The 19,013-nt window shown below is 46.8% G+C and overlaps 1 protein-coding gene across 1 annotated transcript in view; it reads left to right on the top strand.

Annotated features, from left to right (window-relative positions):
• The window catches only part of LOC136332217 (galactoside alpha-(1,2)-fucosyltransferase 2-like), a 29,074-nt gene extending 10,922 nt beyond the window's left edge, over positions 1-18,152 (top strand). Inside the window, exon 2 of the mRNA XM_066271647.1 lies at positions 11,176-18,152. Coding sequence (XP_066127744.1) covers positions 11,178-12,200 — 1,023 coding nt within the window. The 5' untranslated portion in view covers positions 11,176-11,177 and the 3' untranslated portion in view covers positions 12,201-18,152. The remainder of the gene's footprint in view (positions 1-11,175) is intronic.
• The last annotated feature ends 861 nt before the right edge of the window (positions 18,153-19,013 follow it).

Genomic DNA, 19,013 nt, shown 5'->3' with positions numbered 1-19,013 from the left:
TATCACAATTGCAGGGGCTCCCCTGATCCCTTGCCCTTCATGGGAAGAGCTGGTTTTCTGCTTTTCCCTTGTCTTCTTTTGTGGTTTGCCTGTCTTGGTGAGACACCAATAAATAGGATGGCCCCCCATCCTCTGACTCCGCCATTTCTTTATCGTCTACCCGAATCCAATGGGAACCTGCATGTGAATGGTCATGATGACGGCTCCTGGCCTTACAACTGGCGTAGTTTCCGGCAGGATTCAGAGATTGGTATGGAGCCACCACCCTTGATGGGTGGGATAGAGTACTGGTTGCTGCTCTGGCTCCCCATGGCTGTCCTTTTAGGGGCCATGGGCTACATGTTTTTTACTCAAGAGGAAACTGCCCGAGGTCAAAAGCTTCAGCATGAATTACAAACAGAACGGCAGAAAAGGCTGGAACTGGAGCGAGCACTGGAGAAGGAATTACGGGTTCGAGAGTTGCAGTTTACCTTGGAAGCTGAACATCTCCACCGGGAGTTGTTGGAGAAACAACTGCGGATTCAAGAGCTCGAGTCTCAGCTTCTGGCCAAAAGCCAGCAGCCACAGGAGCCTAAATGGTCACCAAAGGAGCAGCAGCATCCGTGCCGGTGGATTGGCTTTGAGTCAGCGGGAGCAGGCGCTTGCGACTCCTCTTCTGAGGATGAGAAGGCTCAGGCTGAAGCTGCCATACGCACACTGAGAGCCCGACCAGTTGTCGCCAAGAAGGTAAAAACCCAGCAACAAAGAGTCCCTCAGGGGCAGCCACAGCCTCCTGCCCAGGTAATGGAACACTCTGTGGTCCGGCCCTATACCCAGGCAGAGCTGATGGAGTTGGGGGCACAATTTAGGCAGAAACCTACTGAATCCCTGGTAGCCTGGTTACTACGATTATGGGATATAGGGGTGGATGGCATCATGCTCTCCGGAACAGAGATGGAGAAATTGGCCGCCATTACCACACACTCTTCCTTGAGGCAGCGTCTTCAGAACTGCCATGGCAACCCAGGAGACCATACCCTATTAGAATGGGTGATGGCTGCCATTCGTATGGTCTGGCAGAATGCTGGAGAACTGCCGGGGGCAATGATTCAGTGGCAGTGCTACAGTGATAGTAAAGGTCCTTCGAGAACTAGGTATGAAGAATGCTGTTTTCAACCCTGGGTCTCGTGGGCCAGACGAAGAAGTGTTTACGGCCAAAATGAGGGAATTTGTCCTTGCTAGCGCCCCATCAGCCCTTTTTGGGTCACTTGTGGCTATCTTGGGCCCCTATGTGGGGCAGCCCATCAATGCAGTTACACAGATGGTAGCAGATTTGGGAGAGCTGGAGGCCGCTCGGGATCATAAAGCAGTGAGGGCTGCTGCCTATGTTTCCCCCCCAACTAACAAGGGAAACAGGCCTGTAAAGGTTACCCGAACGCAGATGTGGGTAGACTTGATTGCGGCTGGAGCAGATAAGGGGAAATTGGATGGCCAGTCTAATAAAATTCTTTTGGAGCTTTGGCGGCAGCTTAAACCAGAACAGAAGTTCCAGCCACTGAGATGAAAGGCCCCAGCAGCTACCAATAAAACTTTTGGTGCGCGCACAGCTCGGTTACAAGATTATATGATAGAGACAGCCGAGGGAGAGGGGAACTCCCAAGACCCATTGTACCAGTTTGAATAGGAAAAAGGCCAAGGGACCCGTCTAACAGGGATGGGCGGGGACCGGAGGCCACATGTGGAACTGGCTATCCACTGGTCCCCTTCCAATGTACAACAGGTGTTGGCCTTGGTGGATACAGGTGCAGAATGTTCCCTTCTCTATGGAAACCCAGAGCGGTTTGCTGGGACCCCAGTGGCCATTGACGGTTATGGGGGCCAAACTGTTCAAGTGAAGCCAATAACTATTCCATTGGGGATAGGGAGACTGCCTCCTAAGCCATATAAGGTGTATGTATCTCCTATTCCTGAATATATTTTGGGGGTAGATGTCTTGCAAGGACTGTGGTTGGAAACTACAGCTGGGGAGTTCCGGCTGCGGATCAGGGTTGTGAAGGCAGTATTGCGGGGACATGCATCACATTCCCCTTTGCAATTACCCATCCCTCGGCGTGTGACTAACACCAAGCAGTACCGCCTGCCAGGTGGTTATGAAGAAGTCACAGGGACAATCCTTGAACTAGAAAAGGTGGGGATCATCCGGCCAGCACACAGTCCTTACAACTCCCCAGTATGGCCTGTGCGCAAAGCGGATGGAACCTGGAGAATGACAGTAGATTACAGGGAACTTAATAAAGTTGTTCCCCCTTTGCACGCTGCTGTTCCCTCGATAGCTAACATGATGGATCGGCTAAGCCATGAGTTGGGGACATACCACTTTGTGGCAGACTTGGCCAATGCTTTTTTCTCTATTGATATAGCCGCAGAGAGTCAAGACCAATTTGCCTTCAGTTGGGAAGGGAGACAATGGACCTTTACAGTGTTACCCCAGGGCTATTTGCATAGCCCCACCTTGTGCCATGGGCTGGTGGCTGCTGATCTGGCTAAATGGAAACAGCCAGAGGTAGTCCGCATGTACCATTATATTGATGATATTATGCTAACTAGTGATTCTCTTTCAGAATTGGAGCAAGCAGTCCCTACCCTGCTATCCCATTTGAAAGCATGTGGCTGGGCAGTTAACGAGAACAAATTACAAGGACCTGGGTTATCTGTTAAATTCTTGGGAGTTGTCTGGTCGGGTAAGACAAAAGTTATCCCTGACGCAGTTATAGATAAGATTCAAGCATACCCCGTGCCCACTACGGTAAAACAGTTACAGGAATTCTTAGGTTTGTTGGGGTATTGGCGAGCATTTATACCGCATTTGGCTCAGTTACTACGCCCCTTGTACAACCTTATTCGAAAGGGGGTTCGCTGGGATTGGACTGAGCAGGCGCAAGGTTCATTTGCAGCTGCTAAGAGAGCTGTCAAGGTGGCACAGGCCTTGAATGTGTTTGATCCTGCCAGGCCCTGTGAGCTGGATGTTCATGTAACCTCGGAGGGGTTTGGATGGGGCTTGTGGCAGCGGACAGAGCGCCTACGGCAACCTATTGGATTTTGGTCCCAATTGTGGAAAGGTGCTGAAGTTCGTTACTCATTAGTAGAGAAGCAGCTGGCAGCTGTGTATGCTGCCCTCCTGGCAACTGAGAGTATTACAACCACAACACCAGTTACAGTCAAAACAACATACCCTATAGCTGGATGGGTGAGAGATTGGGCAACTAAACCACGTAGTGGTATGGCCCAAATGTCTACCCTGGCCAAGTGGGGTGCCTATCTGCAACAACGCTGTGCTCTTAGCACCAAACCATTGAGGGCAGAACTGCAGGAGGTCTTGGGTCCAGTCATCTATGCGACCTTAGAGTCAGGTGCAACTGGGGCTCAGGAGGCAGAACCTGAGGTCAGTCCTTACCAGGAGGGGCGGGTGCCCATCCCCGAAGATGCCTGGTATACTGATGGTTCCAGCAGGGGCCAACCTGCCAAATGGATGGCTATCGCCTTCCATCCGGCCACTGAGACTATTTGGATGGACACGGGTACAGGCCAAAGCAGCCAATGGGCAGAATTAAGAGCTGTTTGGCTAGTTGCCCATAATGAACCTTCACCTCTGGTGATCTGTACTGACAGTTGGGCTGTCTATCGTGGACTGACCCTTTGGATTGCTACTTGGCACATTAACCAGTGGATGGTAATGCACCATCCATTATGGGGTTAGGCCATGTGGCAGGACTTATGGGAAATAGGACACCAGAAGCAGGTGACAGTATATCATGTCACAGGGCATGCCCCTCTAGCCCATCCTGGGAATGATGAGGCAGATACGTTGGCAAGGGTGCGATGGTTGGAGACTGCACCTGCAGGTGATGTGGTACAGTGGCTCCACCGGCGCCTGCTCCATGCAGGACAGAAAACTATGTGGGCTACGGTTAAGGCTTGGAACTTGCCTGTGTCCTATGCAGAGGTACTTGCAGCCTGTGAGCAATGTGCAGTATGTTCCAAGGAACACCCTCGGAGACCACTGGTGTCACCTGGACAGATCCAGAGGGGTCATGTCCCACTGACACGATGGCAGATAGACATCATTGGACCCTTACCAAAGTCAGAAGGGTACCAGTATGCAGTCACTTGTGTAGATACTGCCACCGGGCTGCTTGCTGCTTACCCCGCTCATAACCCTGACCAGAGGGCAGTCATACAGGCTCTGGACCGCCTGAGTGCTGCATACGGGCGACCGCTGGTCCTTGAAAGTGAAAATGGTACCCACTTCACTGGTTCAATGGTGAGGCAATGGGCTCAAAAGCTGGGGGTGGACTGGAAGTACCATGTTCCCTACCACCCCCAGGCTGCTGGTATCATTGAGCGTTATAATGGACTCTTAAAGCAGGGACTGCGACAGGAGGGGGGCACCGGCTCTCTTACTGGATGGACACGCCGCTTATGGACAGTACTCCAGATTTTGAATGAGCGACCTCGACGGGGAAGCCCAGCTCCAGTAGAGGCCCTCCTGCATCGGACAGCTGCCCCTATTCAGTTGCAGATACGCACTAAGGACATTTTACTCAAGCCAGGTTTCGGACAGCAGGGCAACGTGCTCTTGCCTGCTCCAACAGCCCTTCTTAAAGGACAACGGCTTCAATGGACTTGGCCCTGGACTGTACAGGCCCCCCATCTGAGATGGGTGGCCTTGTTGGCACCATGGGGAAAGGGGTTAGAGGTGGACCTCCAGTTAACTCCTTGGGCAACCAGCACCTGGCCACCTAAGGTAGAAGTGTATTATCCTTTGAGTGCTCAAGGGGACAGCATTTTGAAGGGCACCTTTGTAATTTCTTTATGGCCAATAATGAGTTCCCCTATTTTACTACACATAGAACCAGCAGATGCTGGTGTATTGGCCAATAAGGTTTGGTACGCCCGCTCAGGGCGGCCTCTGGTGCCAGCTACAGTGCTGTCTGCAGATAAAACTCTGGCCTGTATTCTGCCAGAGGGAAAAGATTTGCCTCTCTTGGTGCCACTGACAGCTCTCTCATTTCGCCCATAGTTTTTGATCTGTTAATCCTATTGCTGTAGTTGGTACTATTTCTGTTTATGCAATGTATCCTACTCTTTGTTCAGTGACCATCATGGAAGATGCCTGTGGTTTAGATTGTAAAGCGAGCAAAAGGGGTGGAATGTTGGTCAAATAAGTTTGTAAACATGATATATATGTTTGCTCGCTTGTGACTTATATTGGGTGTGGGGGACAGGCTATAAGCAGGCCAGGTTGTTGTAGCCTGAGGTTTGGTTTTGGGACTAAGCTTTTCCCCACACCCTTGACTGATTGTATGATCTGGGTGGTGCACTCTCATGAGGAATCCAATTATGCCTTGGATAAGTGACTTTGTATCGGAGACTTCCTTGTTTGTATATTGGATTAAGGGATTTTGGTTTTCTACACTATAAAGTGGGACAGACCAGGAGCTCAGACACACAGTTCCTGCTATCACAATTGCAGGGGCTCCCCTGATCCCTTGCCCTTCATGGGAAGAGCTGGTTTTCTGCTTTTCCCTTGTCTTCTTTTGTGGTTTGCCTGTCTTGGTGAGACACCAATAAATAGGATGGCCCCCCATCCTCTGACTCCGCCATTTCTTTATCGTCTACCCGAATCCAATGGGAACCTGCATGTGAATGGTCACGATGACGGCTCCTGGCCTTACAATAAGAACAAGTTAATCAAATAAATCCGGGATTTGCTGGGATTCTGTGGCCAGAAACTGCAGTTCTGTTGAGGACTCTGCACATCTGTTCAGCTATTGCGGTTACTATTGTAAGGTACTATACCCCAGATGCTGTGAAGTGCCGTACCTTACTTCTGCAGGTTTACATAGAGACACCAAGTCTAGATGAATTTTAAGAAGTTTTATCAAAGGAGGAGATTTATTAAATATGCCCGCTGCATATGGCTAACATGGGGCATTTGCGGACCCAAATCGTTCATGCCAAATGTATTTCAGAGGCTGGTTATATACCCTTCATTACACATAGGCTGGGTTGAGCATGACATTATGGCACAAGCTTATAACATTTGTTTAGGGAATCTATAGAGACATTAAAACTTTCAAGGTAATAAAATCAAAGATATTTACAAATCTTTTAGTGTCTATCTTCCCTCCTTTGCCTAGAGGTATGTTACTCTCAGGATTCCAGGAAGGGAGGAGGAACCACAATTGATGTAAGGTGGTATGTAAATTATGTCTCTTATTGAAAGAGAAGAAATTCCTTGGGTAACCTTTATTTTAGATTTAAAACTAAATGACCCATAGTCCTTGCAAGCCAGAAACTTCTACATTCTTCTCCCTCCCCTCCCCACAGGAAGGACGGGACAGGAAAGCCTGACCTTTCCTCCTAGAATATCAATATTAATTTTGCAGCTTTTTGGTACTTGTAAAGCCAGTGTCCATGGCCACCATCATAGCCACCTGGTCCATGAAGGTTCACATTAGATTCGGACAGACAGTAATGAAACAATGGAGCCAAGAACTGGTGGGCCATTAGCTTTAATTCTAGCTTGCACCTGGCGGGCAAGTAAAAACACACACTGGGCTCCAAAACCCACATGACCCAGGTATGGGTCCAGACTTGAGTCCCACCAATCAGTTCTAGATGCAATTTTTTCATTCATTGCTCACTGTAAAGCCAGTAGCCAGGGCAATCATCACAGCCGCCCAGCCCATGCAGGTTTGCATTGGATTCGGACAGTCGGCAAAGAAACAATGGAGCCAAAAACTGATGGGCCATCATCTTTAATCCTAGCTTGTACCTGGCGGGCAAGTAAAAACACACACTGGGCTCCAAAACCCACTCACATTCAGTGCTCACTAAGCTACTGACTTATCCGAGTTTCCTAGAATCAAAGGTTTCTAATCCACCTGGTATGCCCACCAGGGGGCGATGCTCTGCCCATCTGGGGCATTGCTCTGTTGCAACCAGAGCCATTCTAGTGCCTGAGGCAGAGGCCATAGAGCCACCCCCAGCGCCCGGACCACCTTGCTCCAATGGAGCCCTGGCTGCGGGAGGGGAAGAGAGAGATAGAGAGGAAGGAGAGGGAGAGGGGTGGAGAAGCAGATGGGCACTTCTCCTGTGTGCCCTGGCCAGGAATCGAACCCGGGACTCCTGCACACCAGGCTGATGCTCTACCACTGAGCCAACTGGCCAGGGTGCCCCTCTTTATAGTGCAGAAATCCAAACCTTTAATCCAATATACAAACAAGGAAGTCTCTGATACAAAGTCATGTATCTGAGGCATAATGGGATTCCTCATGAGAGTGCACCACCCTACATCAAAAAGGGTGGGAAAGGCTTAGTCCTAAAACCAAGCTCCAGGCTACAAGGATCCTGCTTTCCCACAGCCCGTCTCCAACACAGGTTAACGTAATCACGCCCATCCCAAGCAATCACCTGGGCAACGGGCTTCCATGTGGGCAGTGCCATCTTTAACACAGTGAGCATAATATATTTTATCTGCCCAACAGTACCTTACTACATTACCACCTCCCTCTGCTTCAGCCAAGTACGACCTGTCCCAGCTGCTTCAATCCTTTCTTCCTCTTTCTCTTTCTCTCTTCCTTCCTCTTTCTTTCTTTCTTTCTTTCTTTCTTTCTTTCTTTCTTTCTCTTTCTTTCTTTCTTTCTCTTTCTTTCCTTCCTTTTCATTTTTATTTTATTTTTTTAGAGAAAGAAGCAGGGAGAGACAGGAACATCGAGCTGCTCCTGTATGTGCCCTGACTGGGGAATCAAACCGGCAATCTCTGTGCTCCAGGATGAGGCTCTGTTGGTCAAATAAGTTTGTAAATATGATATATATGTTTGCTCACTTATAGTTTGCATTGTGTGTGGGGGGCAGGCTTTAAGCAGGCAGGGTCCTTATAGCCTAAGGCTTAGTTTTAAGACTAAGCTTTTCCCTACACCCTTGACTGTTGCATAATAGGGGGTGGTACACTCTTATGAGGAATCCCATTATGCTTCAGATAAGTGCCTTTGTAGCAGAGACTTCCTGGTTTGTATATTGGATTAAAAGTTTTGATTTCTACATTAGAAAAGAGAGCAGAGAAAGGAGAGCAGAGAAAGGCCACGTGGAGGAGAGAAGCAGCCAAGATGGCAGAGTGCTGAAGGAGAAGCCATTTTGTGCAGAGTTTGTGCAGAGATAAGGAAATGGGGAACAGAGGTGAATAGGGCTGGTGAGGTAGATTCCTGACCAGGGCATTTGATTCTTGGAAACTTGGATAAGTCAGTGGTTTTGGGAGCTGTAAGGCCAGTAGCCACGGCCACCATCACAGCCGCCTGACCCATGCAGGTTCGCATTTGCTTTGTACAGACGGTAATGAAACAACAGAGCCAAGAACCGGTGGGCCATTAGCTTTAATCCTAGCTTGCACCCGGCAGGCAAGAAATACACACAGTGATAAAACACTTCCCTTTCCATTCAGGGCTCCCAAAGCCACTGACTTATCCGAGTTTCCTAGAATCAAAGGTTTCAACCTCACCAGCCTTATTCACCTCTGTTCCCCATCTCCTTCTCCCTGCACAAACTCTGCACAAACTAGGTTCTCCTTCAGCACCCTACCATCTTGGCTGCTTCTCCTCTCCTCCACGTGGCCTTTCTCTCCTCTCCTCCTAGAACATAATCCCTCTTCCCCGGAACAATGTGATCTCTCTTCCCTTTAAAACCTTTTGGTGCGAAAACCCTCCCCCAACACACATTAATATAATCACGCCCATCCCAAGCAAGAAGGGCAGCTAATATTATCACCTGGGCAATGGGCTTCCACGTGGGCAACGCCATCTTTAACAAAGTAAGCATAATATATTTTATCTACCCAACAGGAGCCCTGAATGGAAAGGGAAGCGTTTTCCCACTGTGCGTATTTCTTGCCCGCTAGTTGCAAGCTAGGATTAAAGCTAATGGCCCACCAGTTCTTGACTCCATTGTTACATTATTGTCTGTCCGAATCAAATGAGAACCTGCATGGGCCAGGCGGCTGTGATGGTGGCCATGGCTACTGGCCTTACAGGCTCCAACCGACTGAGCTATCCAGCCAGGGCTTAATTTCTTTTGACTTATTGTTCAAAGAGACAGAGAGAAGAAGGGAGAGAGGGGGAGGGGAAGGGCAGCATTGTTTTTGTTTTGTTTTGTTTTTTTACAGTGACAGAGAGAGAGTCAGAGAGAGGGACAGACAGACAGGAATGGAAAGAGATGAGAAGCATCAATCATCAGTTTTTCGTTGTGGCACTTTAGTTGTTCATTGATTGCTTTCTCATTTGTGCCTTGACCATGGGGCCACAGCAGACTGAGTAACCCCTTGCTCAAGCCAGAGACCTTGGGTCCAAGCTGGTCCAAGCTGGTGAGCTTTGCTCAAACCAGATGAGCCCGCACTCAAGCTGGCGACCTCGGGGTCTCGAACCTGGGTCCTCCGCATCTCAGTCCCATGTTCTATCCATTGCGCCACCGCCAGGTCAGACAGGGCAGCATTTGTTGTTCCAATCAGTTGTTCATTCATTGGTTGCTTCCCATGTGTGCCCTGACTGGGGATCAAACCCACAACCTGTTGTTTCTAAACAACATTCAACCAACTTAGCTAACCAGCCAGGGCCATTACCCTCTCTTTCAACATTACCTGTGGGCTCATAGAATGATATATATTTTTTTGTATGTGTGCCTTGTTCCTTCCACATAGCTCATACAATCATTAGCTTTTCCTGAGTGATAATAATGATATGAATGTCTTTTGTTCTGATAAAAAGGCTCTAGAGACCTTCAGGACTGGGTCCGGTCATCAATAAAACCAAGTTTTGGTTAGAAGATTAGAACCTACAGCCCCGCCCCTCCATCCCTGGGAAACGAAACAGAACCGAAGAGTTCATCACCAATGGTCATTGATGTCACCAGTCTGGCCTACATAAGGAAACTTCCATAAATATCTTAAACAATGAGGTTCATAGAGCCTCTGAGTTAGCAAACACATCCGTGAGCCTGGTGGTTGCATGCCCCAACTCCACGAGGACAGAAGGCCCTGTGCCCAGGACCCTCTGGGCCAACACCCTACGCACCTCTTCTGACGATCCATCATTATAAATGTCAGCAGTGACTTCCTGAGTTCTGTGAGCCATTCTAGCACATTATGAAACCTGAGGAGGGGGTCTTGGGAGCCCCGATTTACAGCTGGTTAGAGTATGAGTGGCCTGGGACTTGGGACTGGTGCCCGCAGTAGGGGCAGACTTGTGGGGCTGAACTATTTAACTTGTGGGCTCTGATACTGACTCCAGATAGATAGTGTCAGAATGGAATTGAATTGCTGAACACCCAGTTGGTGTCAGAATGGAAAACAAAACAAAACAAAAAAAACCTCTCATGTATGTGCCAACTGCTTTCTGAGACTTTTAGTAAAAATTCTCAAGAGAAAGAATTGGCCAAGTCATCTTATCAAGCCAGCCTTCACCTGCTGTAGGCCAGCACCACTGACTGGAGAAGCCACCACAAACCAGCCAGGTGTCTATCCCAAGCTCAGTCTGCTGTATCCGGGAGGGTAGGCATGCCAAATGGTTGAGTTCTTGATAGGCCAGACAATTTCCCTTCAGAGGGGCTACAGATAGGCAGGGCATGCAAAGTTTCTCTAGAAACTGGGTCCCGACTAAACAGTAGGTCCATACACTTGTATTCACCATATGCAGACACCCACTATGTATATTCACAGACTAAAAACATACACACAATTAGCCTGACCAGGCAATGGCACAGTGGATAGAGCATTGACCTGGGACACTGAAGCCCCAGGTCACCCCAGGATTACTGCTTGAGCACGGGATCGCCAGCTTGAGCATGGGATCACAGAAGACATGATCCCATGGTCGCTGGCTTGAGTAATGGGTCACTGGCTCAAGTGCAGCCCCCCAGTCAAGGCAGGTATGAGAAAGCAATCAATGAATGAATAAGGTGCCTCACCTATGAGTTGATGCTTCTCATCTCCCTTCCTCTCTGTCCCTGTCTGTCTGTCTCTTCCTCTCTCTTAAAAAGAAATAAAAATAAGCCTTGACGCAGCACCGCCACATTCATGCACCACCCCAGGGCCTCGTCCCCGGTTAACGTTCTGGGCTAATGTTCCCTCTCTCCCTTCCTTGACAGCCATGCTAAGCCCTCAGGCGCCTTTCTTATTCCCCATGGCCCACTTCATCCTCTTCATCTTCACGGCTTCCACCATATTTCACATTCAGCAGCGGCTAGTGAAGATTCAAGCCCCGCGGGAGTTAGGGAAGCAGGAAGCAGTGACGACAGAGAACGCCACAAGTCAGCCGCCCAGGGGCATGTGGACCATCAACTCCAAAGGCCGCCTGGGGAACCAGATGGGCGAGTACGCCACCCTGTACGCCCTGGCCAAGACGAACGGGCGGCCGGCCTTCATCCCCGCCGAGATGCACAGCACCCTGGCTCCCATCTTCAGAATCACCCTCCCGGTCCTGCCCAGCGCCACGGCCAGCAGCATCCCGTGGCGGAACTACCCCCTGAACGACTGGATGGAGGAGCGGTACTGTCACATCCCCGGGGAGTACGTACGCCTCACCGGCTACCCCTGCTCCTGGACCTTCTACCACCACCTGCGCACCGAGATCCTCCGGGAGTTCACCCTGCACAGCCACGTGCGGGAGGAGGCCCAGAATTTCCTGCGGGGTCTGCAGGTGAATGGGAGTCGGCCGGGCGCGTTCGTGGGCGTCCACGTGCGCCGCGGGGACTACGTCTACGTCATGCCACGGGTGTGGAAGGGCGTGGTGGCCAACAGGTGGTACCTAGAGCAGGCCCTGGACTGGTTCCGGGCCCGCTACAGCTCCCCCATCTTTGTAGTCACCAGCAACGACATGGCCTGGTGCCGGCAGAACATTGATGCCTCCCGGGGTGATGTGGTGTTCGCTGGCAATGGCCTTGAGGGCTCGCCCACCAAGGACTTCGCTTTGCTCACGCAGTGTAACCACACCGTCATGACCATTGGGACGTTTGGGATCTGGGCCGCCTACCTCGCGGGGGGAGAGACCATCTACCTCGCCAACTACACCCTCCCAGACTCTCCCTTCCTCAAAGTCTTTAAGCCAGAGGCAGCCTTCCTGCCCGAGTGGATCGGGATTGCCGCGGACCTGTCCCCACTGCTGAAGCACTGACATTAGCCTTGGCAGCCCCTTGTCCTTTCTGGCTCCTCCACGATCAGTTCCAAGGCAAGAGGAGCGCGTTGTAACATGTCCCAGGACCCCTCCCTCTTGTAACAGAATGCTCCTGGCTACAGGTAACAAGCCTCAATGAATTTGTTTTATTAACACATTCCTGTCAGCAGAGGTAGCATACCTCCAGGGTTAGTTAACTCAGCAGCTCAACAATGTCATCAGTGACTCCAGTTCTATCCATCTTGTTGAGCTGCCATTATCTCCTCTTAGACTGGCTCCCTCATGGTCCCAAGAGGGCTGTCACATGCCCAGGTGTCACATGCAGACAACCTCTTCCTGAGGCAGCAAAGAGAGGTTCATTCTTGTCTTGGGTCCCTCTTGAAGAATGAGGACACCTTCCAAAGTCCTCCAACAATTGCCCCTCATATCTTATCTCACTGACCAGAAGTGTATCACATGTCCATGTGACCCATTACAAGGCAAGAGAAATGAAACCCTGGGATTTGTTTAGCTTTGCATCAATAAAACTTCGCCCCCTCCCCTGCAGCTGAGGAGTTGATCTGCCTCCTGTAAAGAACATGGTGGCTTGCAGAAAGAACATTGGGGTGCTCTTACCAAGGAAGAAGAGAGGAATAGTGGTAGAGTACAAATCATGGAAACCCTCACTTGAGATCTCATGTGCAAAGGTCCTGTGGCAGAGTGTGTCTAGTTATACATGAATGTGAAAACAAGGCCAGTGGCCAGAACACATGGAGCTAGATGTGGGTAGAGAAGTAAACAGGGTCAGACCCTTAAAGACCTTGTGTACCATGACAAGGACTTTGGGTTTTATTCTAGGATCAATGGGAAGCCATCAGAGGGTTTTAATTAGGGGAGTGATATAGTCTGATTTTCTGTGTGGACATACCCAGCTTCTATGTGGAGATGGGGCTGTAGGGGCAAGGTTGAGGCAAAGAGACCAATGACAAGGCTACTGTAACATTCCCAGCAAGTAATGATGGTGACCCAAGGATGTAATGATGGAATTAGTGACAAGTCTCTTTTCAGGGGGCCAACAGAGACTCTCTGTCTCTCTGCCAGTTTCACATTCCTGAAAGAGACAATCTGACCACCTCAATGAGATTGATGTTGGAGTCAGGCATCCACCATGGGCCAATTAGCTGAGGCCATGGGGAAGGCTCACCTGAAGCAAACATGGCAGCCATGTTTGGTTCCAACAGAAGGTAATGAAGGACTGTAAGGATTGGGAAGATGCCCCAGAAGTGGGCACATAGGAAAAAAATGTGTGCCACTCATATTGCAGTGACAGAAGCAAGTCATGAGGTCACACCCACTTTCAAAGAGGGCAAGCAAGAGTAACCCATCCGCACGTCCTACAATATTTGTGCATAGCCCAAATGACTACCTCACATCTTACAGACTTCCACAGTCCCTTAATGATGCTCTTGGAGCCCTTTTCTTTTGGTTTGGTCCCCACAGAATGAGATACCACTGGATGTGCTGGCTAATAGGATTTTGCCTCAGTAACTATTTAAGTAATCACCTTTCAAATTTCCAGTCTTATTTTATATAGATAGAATGGGTAGTGGTCACTGGACCAGGTTTTGCTATTTAAATAAAAATAATAACTCTAATGTTAGTTTATTTTGTTAGTATTTTTTAATGTATGTGTATTTTACATGCTTCTAAATTAAAACAATGTGATGATTGGTTGTAGTTTCCACAGCCGGCAATGACAATATCTCACCTTGCTTTCTGTCCCTCTAACCTCTCCTGCCCAACCCTCTCTTGCTGTTCTTCCCCTATAACCCAAAATTGGAATTTACCCTTGGTTCTTTCTTGCACATTCCATCCACCAGCAAGTTGTGGGCTTTCCCTGCAAAATATACCGTGAATGTGAACTTATTTTCCTACCCCACCATCACCATTCACTCCAAGTCACTGCCATCTCTGTCTGGACACCTGTCAACTAACTGAACCTTTTATACATAAAAATAGAGTGTATTCCTGCCCGGAGGTAGCACAGTGGATAGTCAGCCAACCTGGAATGCTGAGGTCGCCATTTCAAAACCCTGGACTTGGCTGGCCAAGGCACATACAACAAGGAACTACTATGAGTTGATGCTTCCTGCTCCTCCACACCATTTTTTTTTTACAGAGACAGAGAGAGAGTCAGAGAGAGGGATAGACAGGGACAAACAGATAGAAACAGAGAGAGATGAGAAGCATCAATAATCAGTTTCTTGTTGCGACACCTTAGTTGTTCATTGATTGCTTTCTCATATGTGCCTTGACTGTGGGCCTTCAGCAGACTGAGTAACCTCTTGCTCGAGCCAGTGACCTTGGGTCCAAGCTGGTGAGCTTTGCTCAAACCAGATGAGCCCTGACTCAAGCTGGTGACCTCGGGGTCTCGAGCCTGGGTCCTTCCGCATCCCAGTCCGACGCTTTATCCACTGTGCCACTGCCTGGTCAGGCTCCACCCCTTTCTTTCTCTCCTCTCTATAAAATCATGAAATAAAATCTTCTTTAAATAAATAAATAGACATAGCAACCACCAATTCACCAAGATTCTGTTAGTCAATGTAACTCAATAAAACCACCAGACCCTCCCAGCAAGACACCCCTAACAAAGTCTGCTTCTCCTAGAAAAATCCCCACCGAAACACCCCCATTCAAGCCCCTTTCCCACAAGGACCCCTGTAAAGCCAGTATTTAAGGCCACCATCACAGCCGCCTGGCCCATGCAGGTTCGCATTGGATTCGGACAGTCGGTAAAGAAACAATGGAGCCAAAAACTGGTGAGCCATCATCTTTAATCCTAGCTTGCGCCTGGCGGGCAAGTAAAAACACACACTGGGCTCCAAAACCCACTCACATTCAGTGCTCACTAAGCTACTGACTTATCCAAGTTTCCTAGAATCAAAGGTTTCTAGCTCACCAGACTTATTCACCTCTATTCCCCATCTCCTTCCTTCTCCCTGCACAAACTGCACAAACTGGCCTCTCACTCAACACTCTGCCATCTTGGCTGCTTCTCCTGGCCTCCTCCACGTGGCCTTTCTCTGTTCTCTTCTCTGCTCTCTGCTCTAATGCTAATCTCAGGAACTAAGAGAGCAAGCTCTGGTTCTGTCCCCATTTTATAGTGTAGAAATCCAAACCTTTAATACAATATACAAAATAGGGAAGTGTCTAATGTCATACAAAGTCACTTATCTGGGGCATGATGGGATTATACCACCCCACATCAAAAAGGGTGGGAAAGGCTTAGTCCTAAAACCAAGCCCCAGGCTACAAGGATCCTGCCTGCCCACAGCCCGCCCCCAACACAGATAAATATCACCTGGGCAACAACTTCCATGTGGGCAGTGCCATCTTTAACAAAGTGAGCATAATATATTTTATCTGCCCAACAATCCACCCCTATGCTCACTTTACTACCCACAATCTACACCACTGGCATCCCTGTGCAAGGAAATTAGGCACATTACACAAATTACAACAACATGGCAAATCATACAGTTTCAACAATCACAAAGGTACACTTCACCAGTCTCTGAGCACTTTGCCCAAAGCACAAAATGTCATCAAGGACTAGCAAAGGACACACTGCTCGCTCAGGCAAATGGCCCCGAGTTCGCACTGTGTCCTATTTTTATTCACAAGACTTCAAAAAGCTTGTTTACTGAGAAATTGGCATAACATCAAGCGTAACTTTTACTTAAAGATACATGGAGTACACCTGCATGATAGCTTAAAAACAACATAATATCAAAAGGCATTAATCGCTATTGCTTCTATGGTTTCCACAACATTCCTCTCTTATCTCAAGGGATAACCTTGGAAGGTACAGAAATCTTATGAGAATGTTTTACTGAGAAAAGCCCAGCAACTGCCTTAAGTCACGTAGACCTGTTTCAGTGACCTGCCTTCAAGTCACAAAACAATTCTCTTGGCAAAACATTCTTTTCTAGTTGGCTGTGTTCCCATCTAAGGCCATGCAATGGGTTATTCCACTACATTTCCCCCTTTTTGTTTATACTGAATGTTATGAAGCACCACAGAAAACACAGCCTTCTGTCATTCATCCCTTATTTCTCTTGCTTTGATTTGTCGACAGACTACATATAAAAGAAAACATAGAATTAATATTATTATTAAGTCCTACAGTGGATCCCCCAAATCCTTTAATATATTCAATAGGATTTAATTGTGATAAATTATCCATTAATCCCTTCAATATAGGTTGACATGTTAGAATTTCTAATTTTCTTTGAAAAGCTTCATGAATATGTCTTTGTAATTTAATGATTTTAGTTACATTATCATGATTTAACAAATACTTTTTAACATTTTCCTAAGGAAAATAAGTACGATTTTAAGAAATAGGGATAACACAAAAAAGTAGTTACATTCTAATCACATCTTAGCTTAATTTGTCTTTGTAGGCTAATAATTTGATCTCTTTTTTTTTTTTTTTTTTTTTTAGATTTCTTTAGGTATTTTTCTGAAGTTGGAAACGGGGAGGCAGTCAGACAGACTCCCGCATGCGCCCGACCGGGATCCACCCGGCATGCCCACCAGGGGCAATGCTCTGCCCCTGGGGGGGGGGGGTCGCTCTGTTGACCAGAGCCACTCTAGTGCCTGGGGCAGAGGCCACAGAGCCATCCTCAGCGCCCCGGCCATCTTTGCTCCAAATGGAGCCTCGGCTGCAGGAGGAGAAGAGAGAGAGACAGAGAGGAAGGAGAGGGGGAGGGGTGGAGAAGCAGATGGGCGCTTCTCCTGTGTGCCCTGGCTGGGAATCAAACCCAGGACTCCTGCACGCTAGGCCGACGCTCTACCACTGAGCCAACCAGCCAGGGCTAACAATTTGATCTCTTAACATAATCATAGTCTGTTCTAAATCATTAACTTTAGTATTAATGTTACTATTTATACGTTATTGAGAAGTCCACAGTTGTTCAGAATCTTTATGCCATTTTTGCACAAAGTCCACAGGTTATATTTTGATGTAATGCAACTTCAGATATAGCAGCCGCGGTGGTTACAGCTATTAGTTCTATAATGATGGCGATGATCAGTCCAACCAGTCTCTTGGTTCACTTCAAGGACTTAATAAGATGTTGTAACAGGGCCTGACCTGTGGTGGCACAGTGGATAAAGTGTCGACCTGGAAATGCTGAGGTCACTGGTTCAAAACCCTGGGCTTGCCTGGTCAAGGCACATATGGGAGTTGATGCTTCCAGCTCCTCCCCCTTCTCTCTCCTCTCTAAAATGAATAAATAAAATAAAAAATTTTAAAAAATTAAACAACAAAAAAAAGATGTTGAATGACACAATTAGCCTTTTTTCTAAGCAAAGGTGTGGCCTATCGAAAGGAAGAATAAATATTAATAAAACTATACATAAGATAGTTTTTTAAAAGAAGAAATATGAGCAATATTTTTTTGTTACAGGTTATTACTGTGTTGCCCTCTAGGATTCATTCCTCTCAGTAATGGAGGAGCATTTATAATACTATACTGAGGACAGTTTCTAACAATATTCCAAGCTTCTTGCCAGGTTATTTTAAATTTTTGCATTAAATCTTTATTTGCATGAGTCTTTGTATAAAACTTAGTAGCTATTTTTATTGATCTAATGAATAATTGATTAACTTCATTATCTGTAGTAGACATAGGTCCTGGTAAAGCTGTATGAGAACAAATATGACTTATATAGATAGGCAAATTTTATTCCTACAATAAAAGTTGTAACTCTTGAAACAATTTGTGCAATCTACAACTATTATTTGAAATATAAACAGTTTCTATAAGTTTAATTGTATGTTCTACATATTGCGAATCATTAACAATGTTAATAGGACAGGATGTTTGAATTTTGTCTTTAACTATAATCAAACTACACTGATTTAAGGTTTCAGAAGCACTTTTAAGGATGACTGAAAGTTCAGCATTATTTTTACAAGCTATTAATATGTCATTTATATAATAGATTATTAAAGATTGAGGATATTTTTAATGAATTTTTTCTAAAGGTTGATTTACATAATGTTGATACAGTGTTGGGCTATTCAACATTGCTTATTTAAGTAATATAAACTTAGTAAGAATAGTTAGTTATGCTTATTGTTATAGACACAACAGCTAGCATTGCTAGACACAGAGTCAAAGATGTTTTTTGAAGTCTGTCTTAATTAAAACATTTTTTGCCTCCTGGGTAAGTTTATTTAATTGTCAAATTTCCCTTTTTTTTATTTCCAACTTATGCTGAGGCTTCAATTTTCTGGAAGGTATTTACTAGTCCTGTATCTGTAGAGATAAGAGCAAATCCTCACCCCTATATTTTGCCTACATTGCTATTGTAAATTAGCAAACTGTCCATTTTAAAAGTTCATCTTGTGTAATATTAATAAGAGGGTTGGCATTAGCATTTTGATTAGCTTAAATACAAACTTGATTTTCCTAAGTTATAAATTGTAACTCTTTCACTTTTGAAAGAACAGTCCAAGAAAAAATTTCTATATTTTTTGAAATAAAATATTCAGAGTATGCCTGACCTGTGGTGGTGCAGTGGATAAAGCGTCGACCTGGAAATGCTGAGGTCGCCGGTTCGAAACCCTGGGCTTGCCTGGTCAAGGCACATATGGGAGTTGATGCTTTCAGCTCCTCCCCCCTTCTCTCTCTCTTTCTCTCTCTCTCTCTCTCTCTCTCCTCTCTAAAATGAATAAATAAAATTAAAAAAAAATAAATAAATAAATTAAAAAAAAAAAAAAAAATTAAAAAAAAAAAAATATTCAGAGTCTATGAAAGAGGA

The sequence above is a fragment of the Saccopteryx bilineata genome, chromosome 3, assembly GCF_036850765.1.
Source record: "Saccopteryx bilineata isolate mSacBil1 chromosome 3, mSacBil1_pri_phased_curated, whole genome shotgun sequence".
Taxonomy (NCBI): domain Eukaryota; kingdom Metazoa; phylum Chordata; class Mammalia; order Chiroptera; family Emballonuridae; genus Saccopteryx; species Saccopteryx bilineata.
The sequence above is the reverse complement of the archived record's forward strand: the minus strand, read 5'-3'. Positions and strand labels throughout refer to the sequence as shown.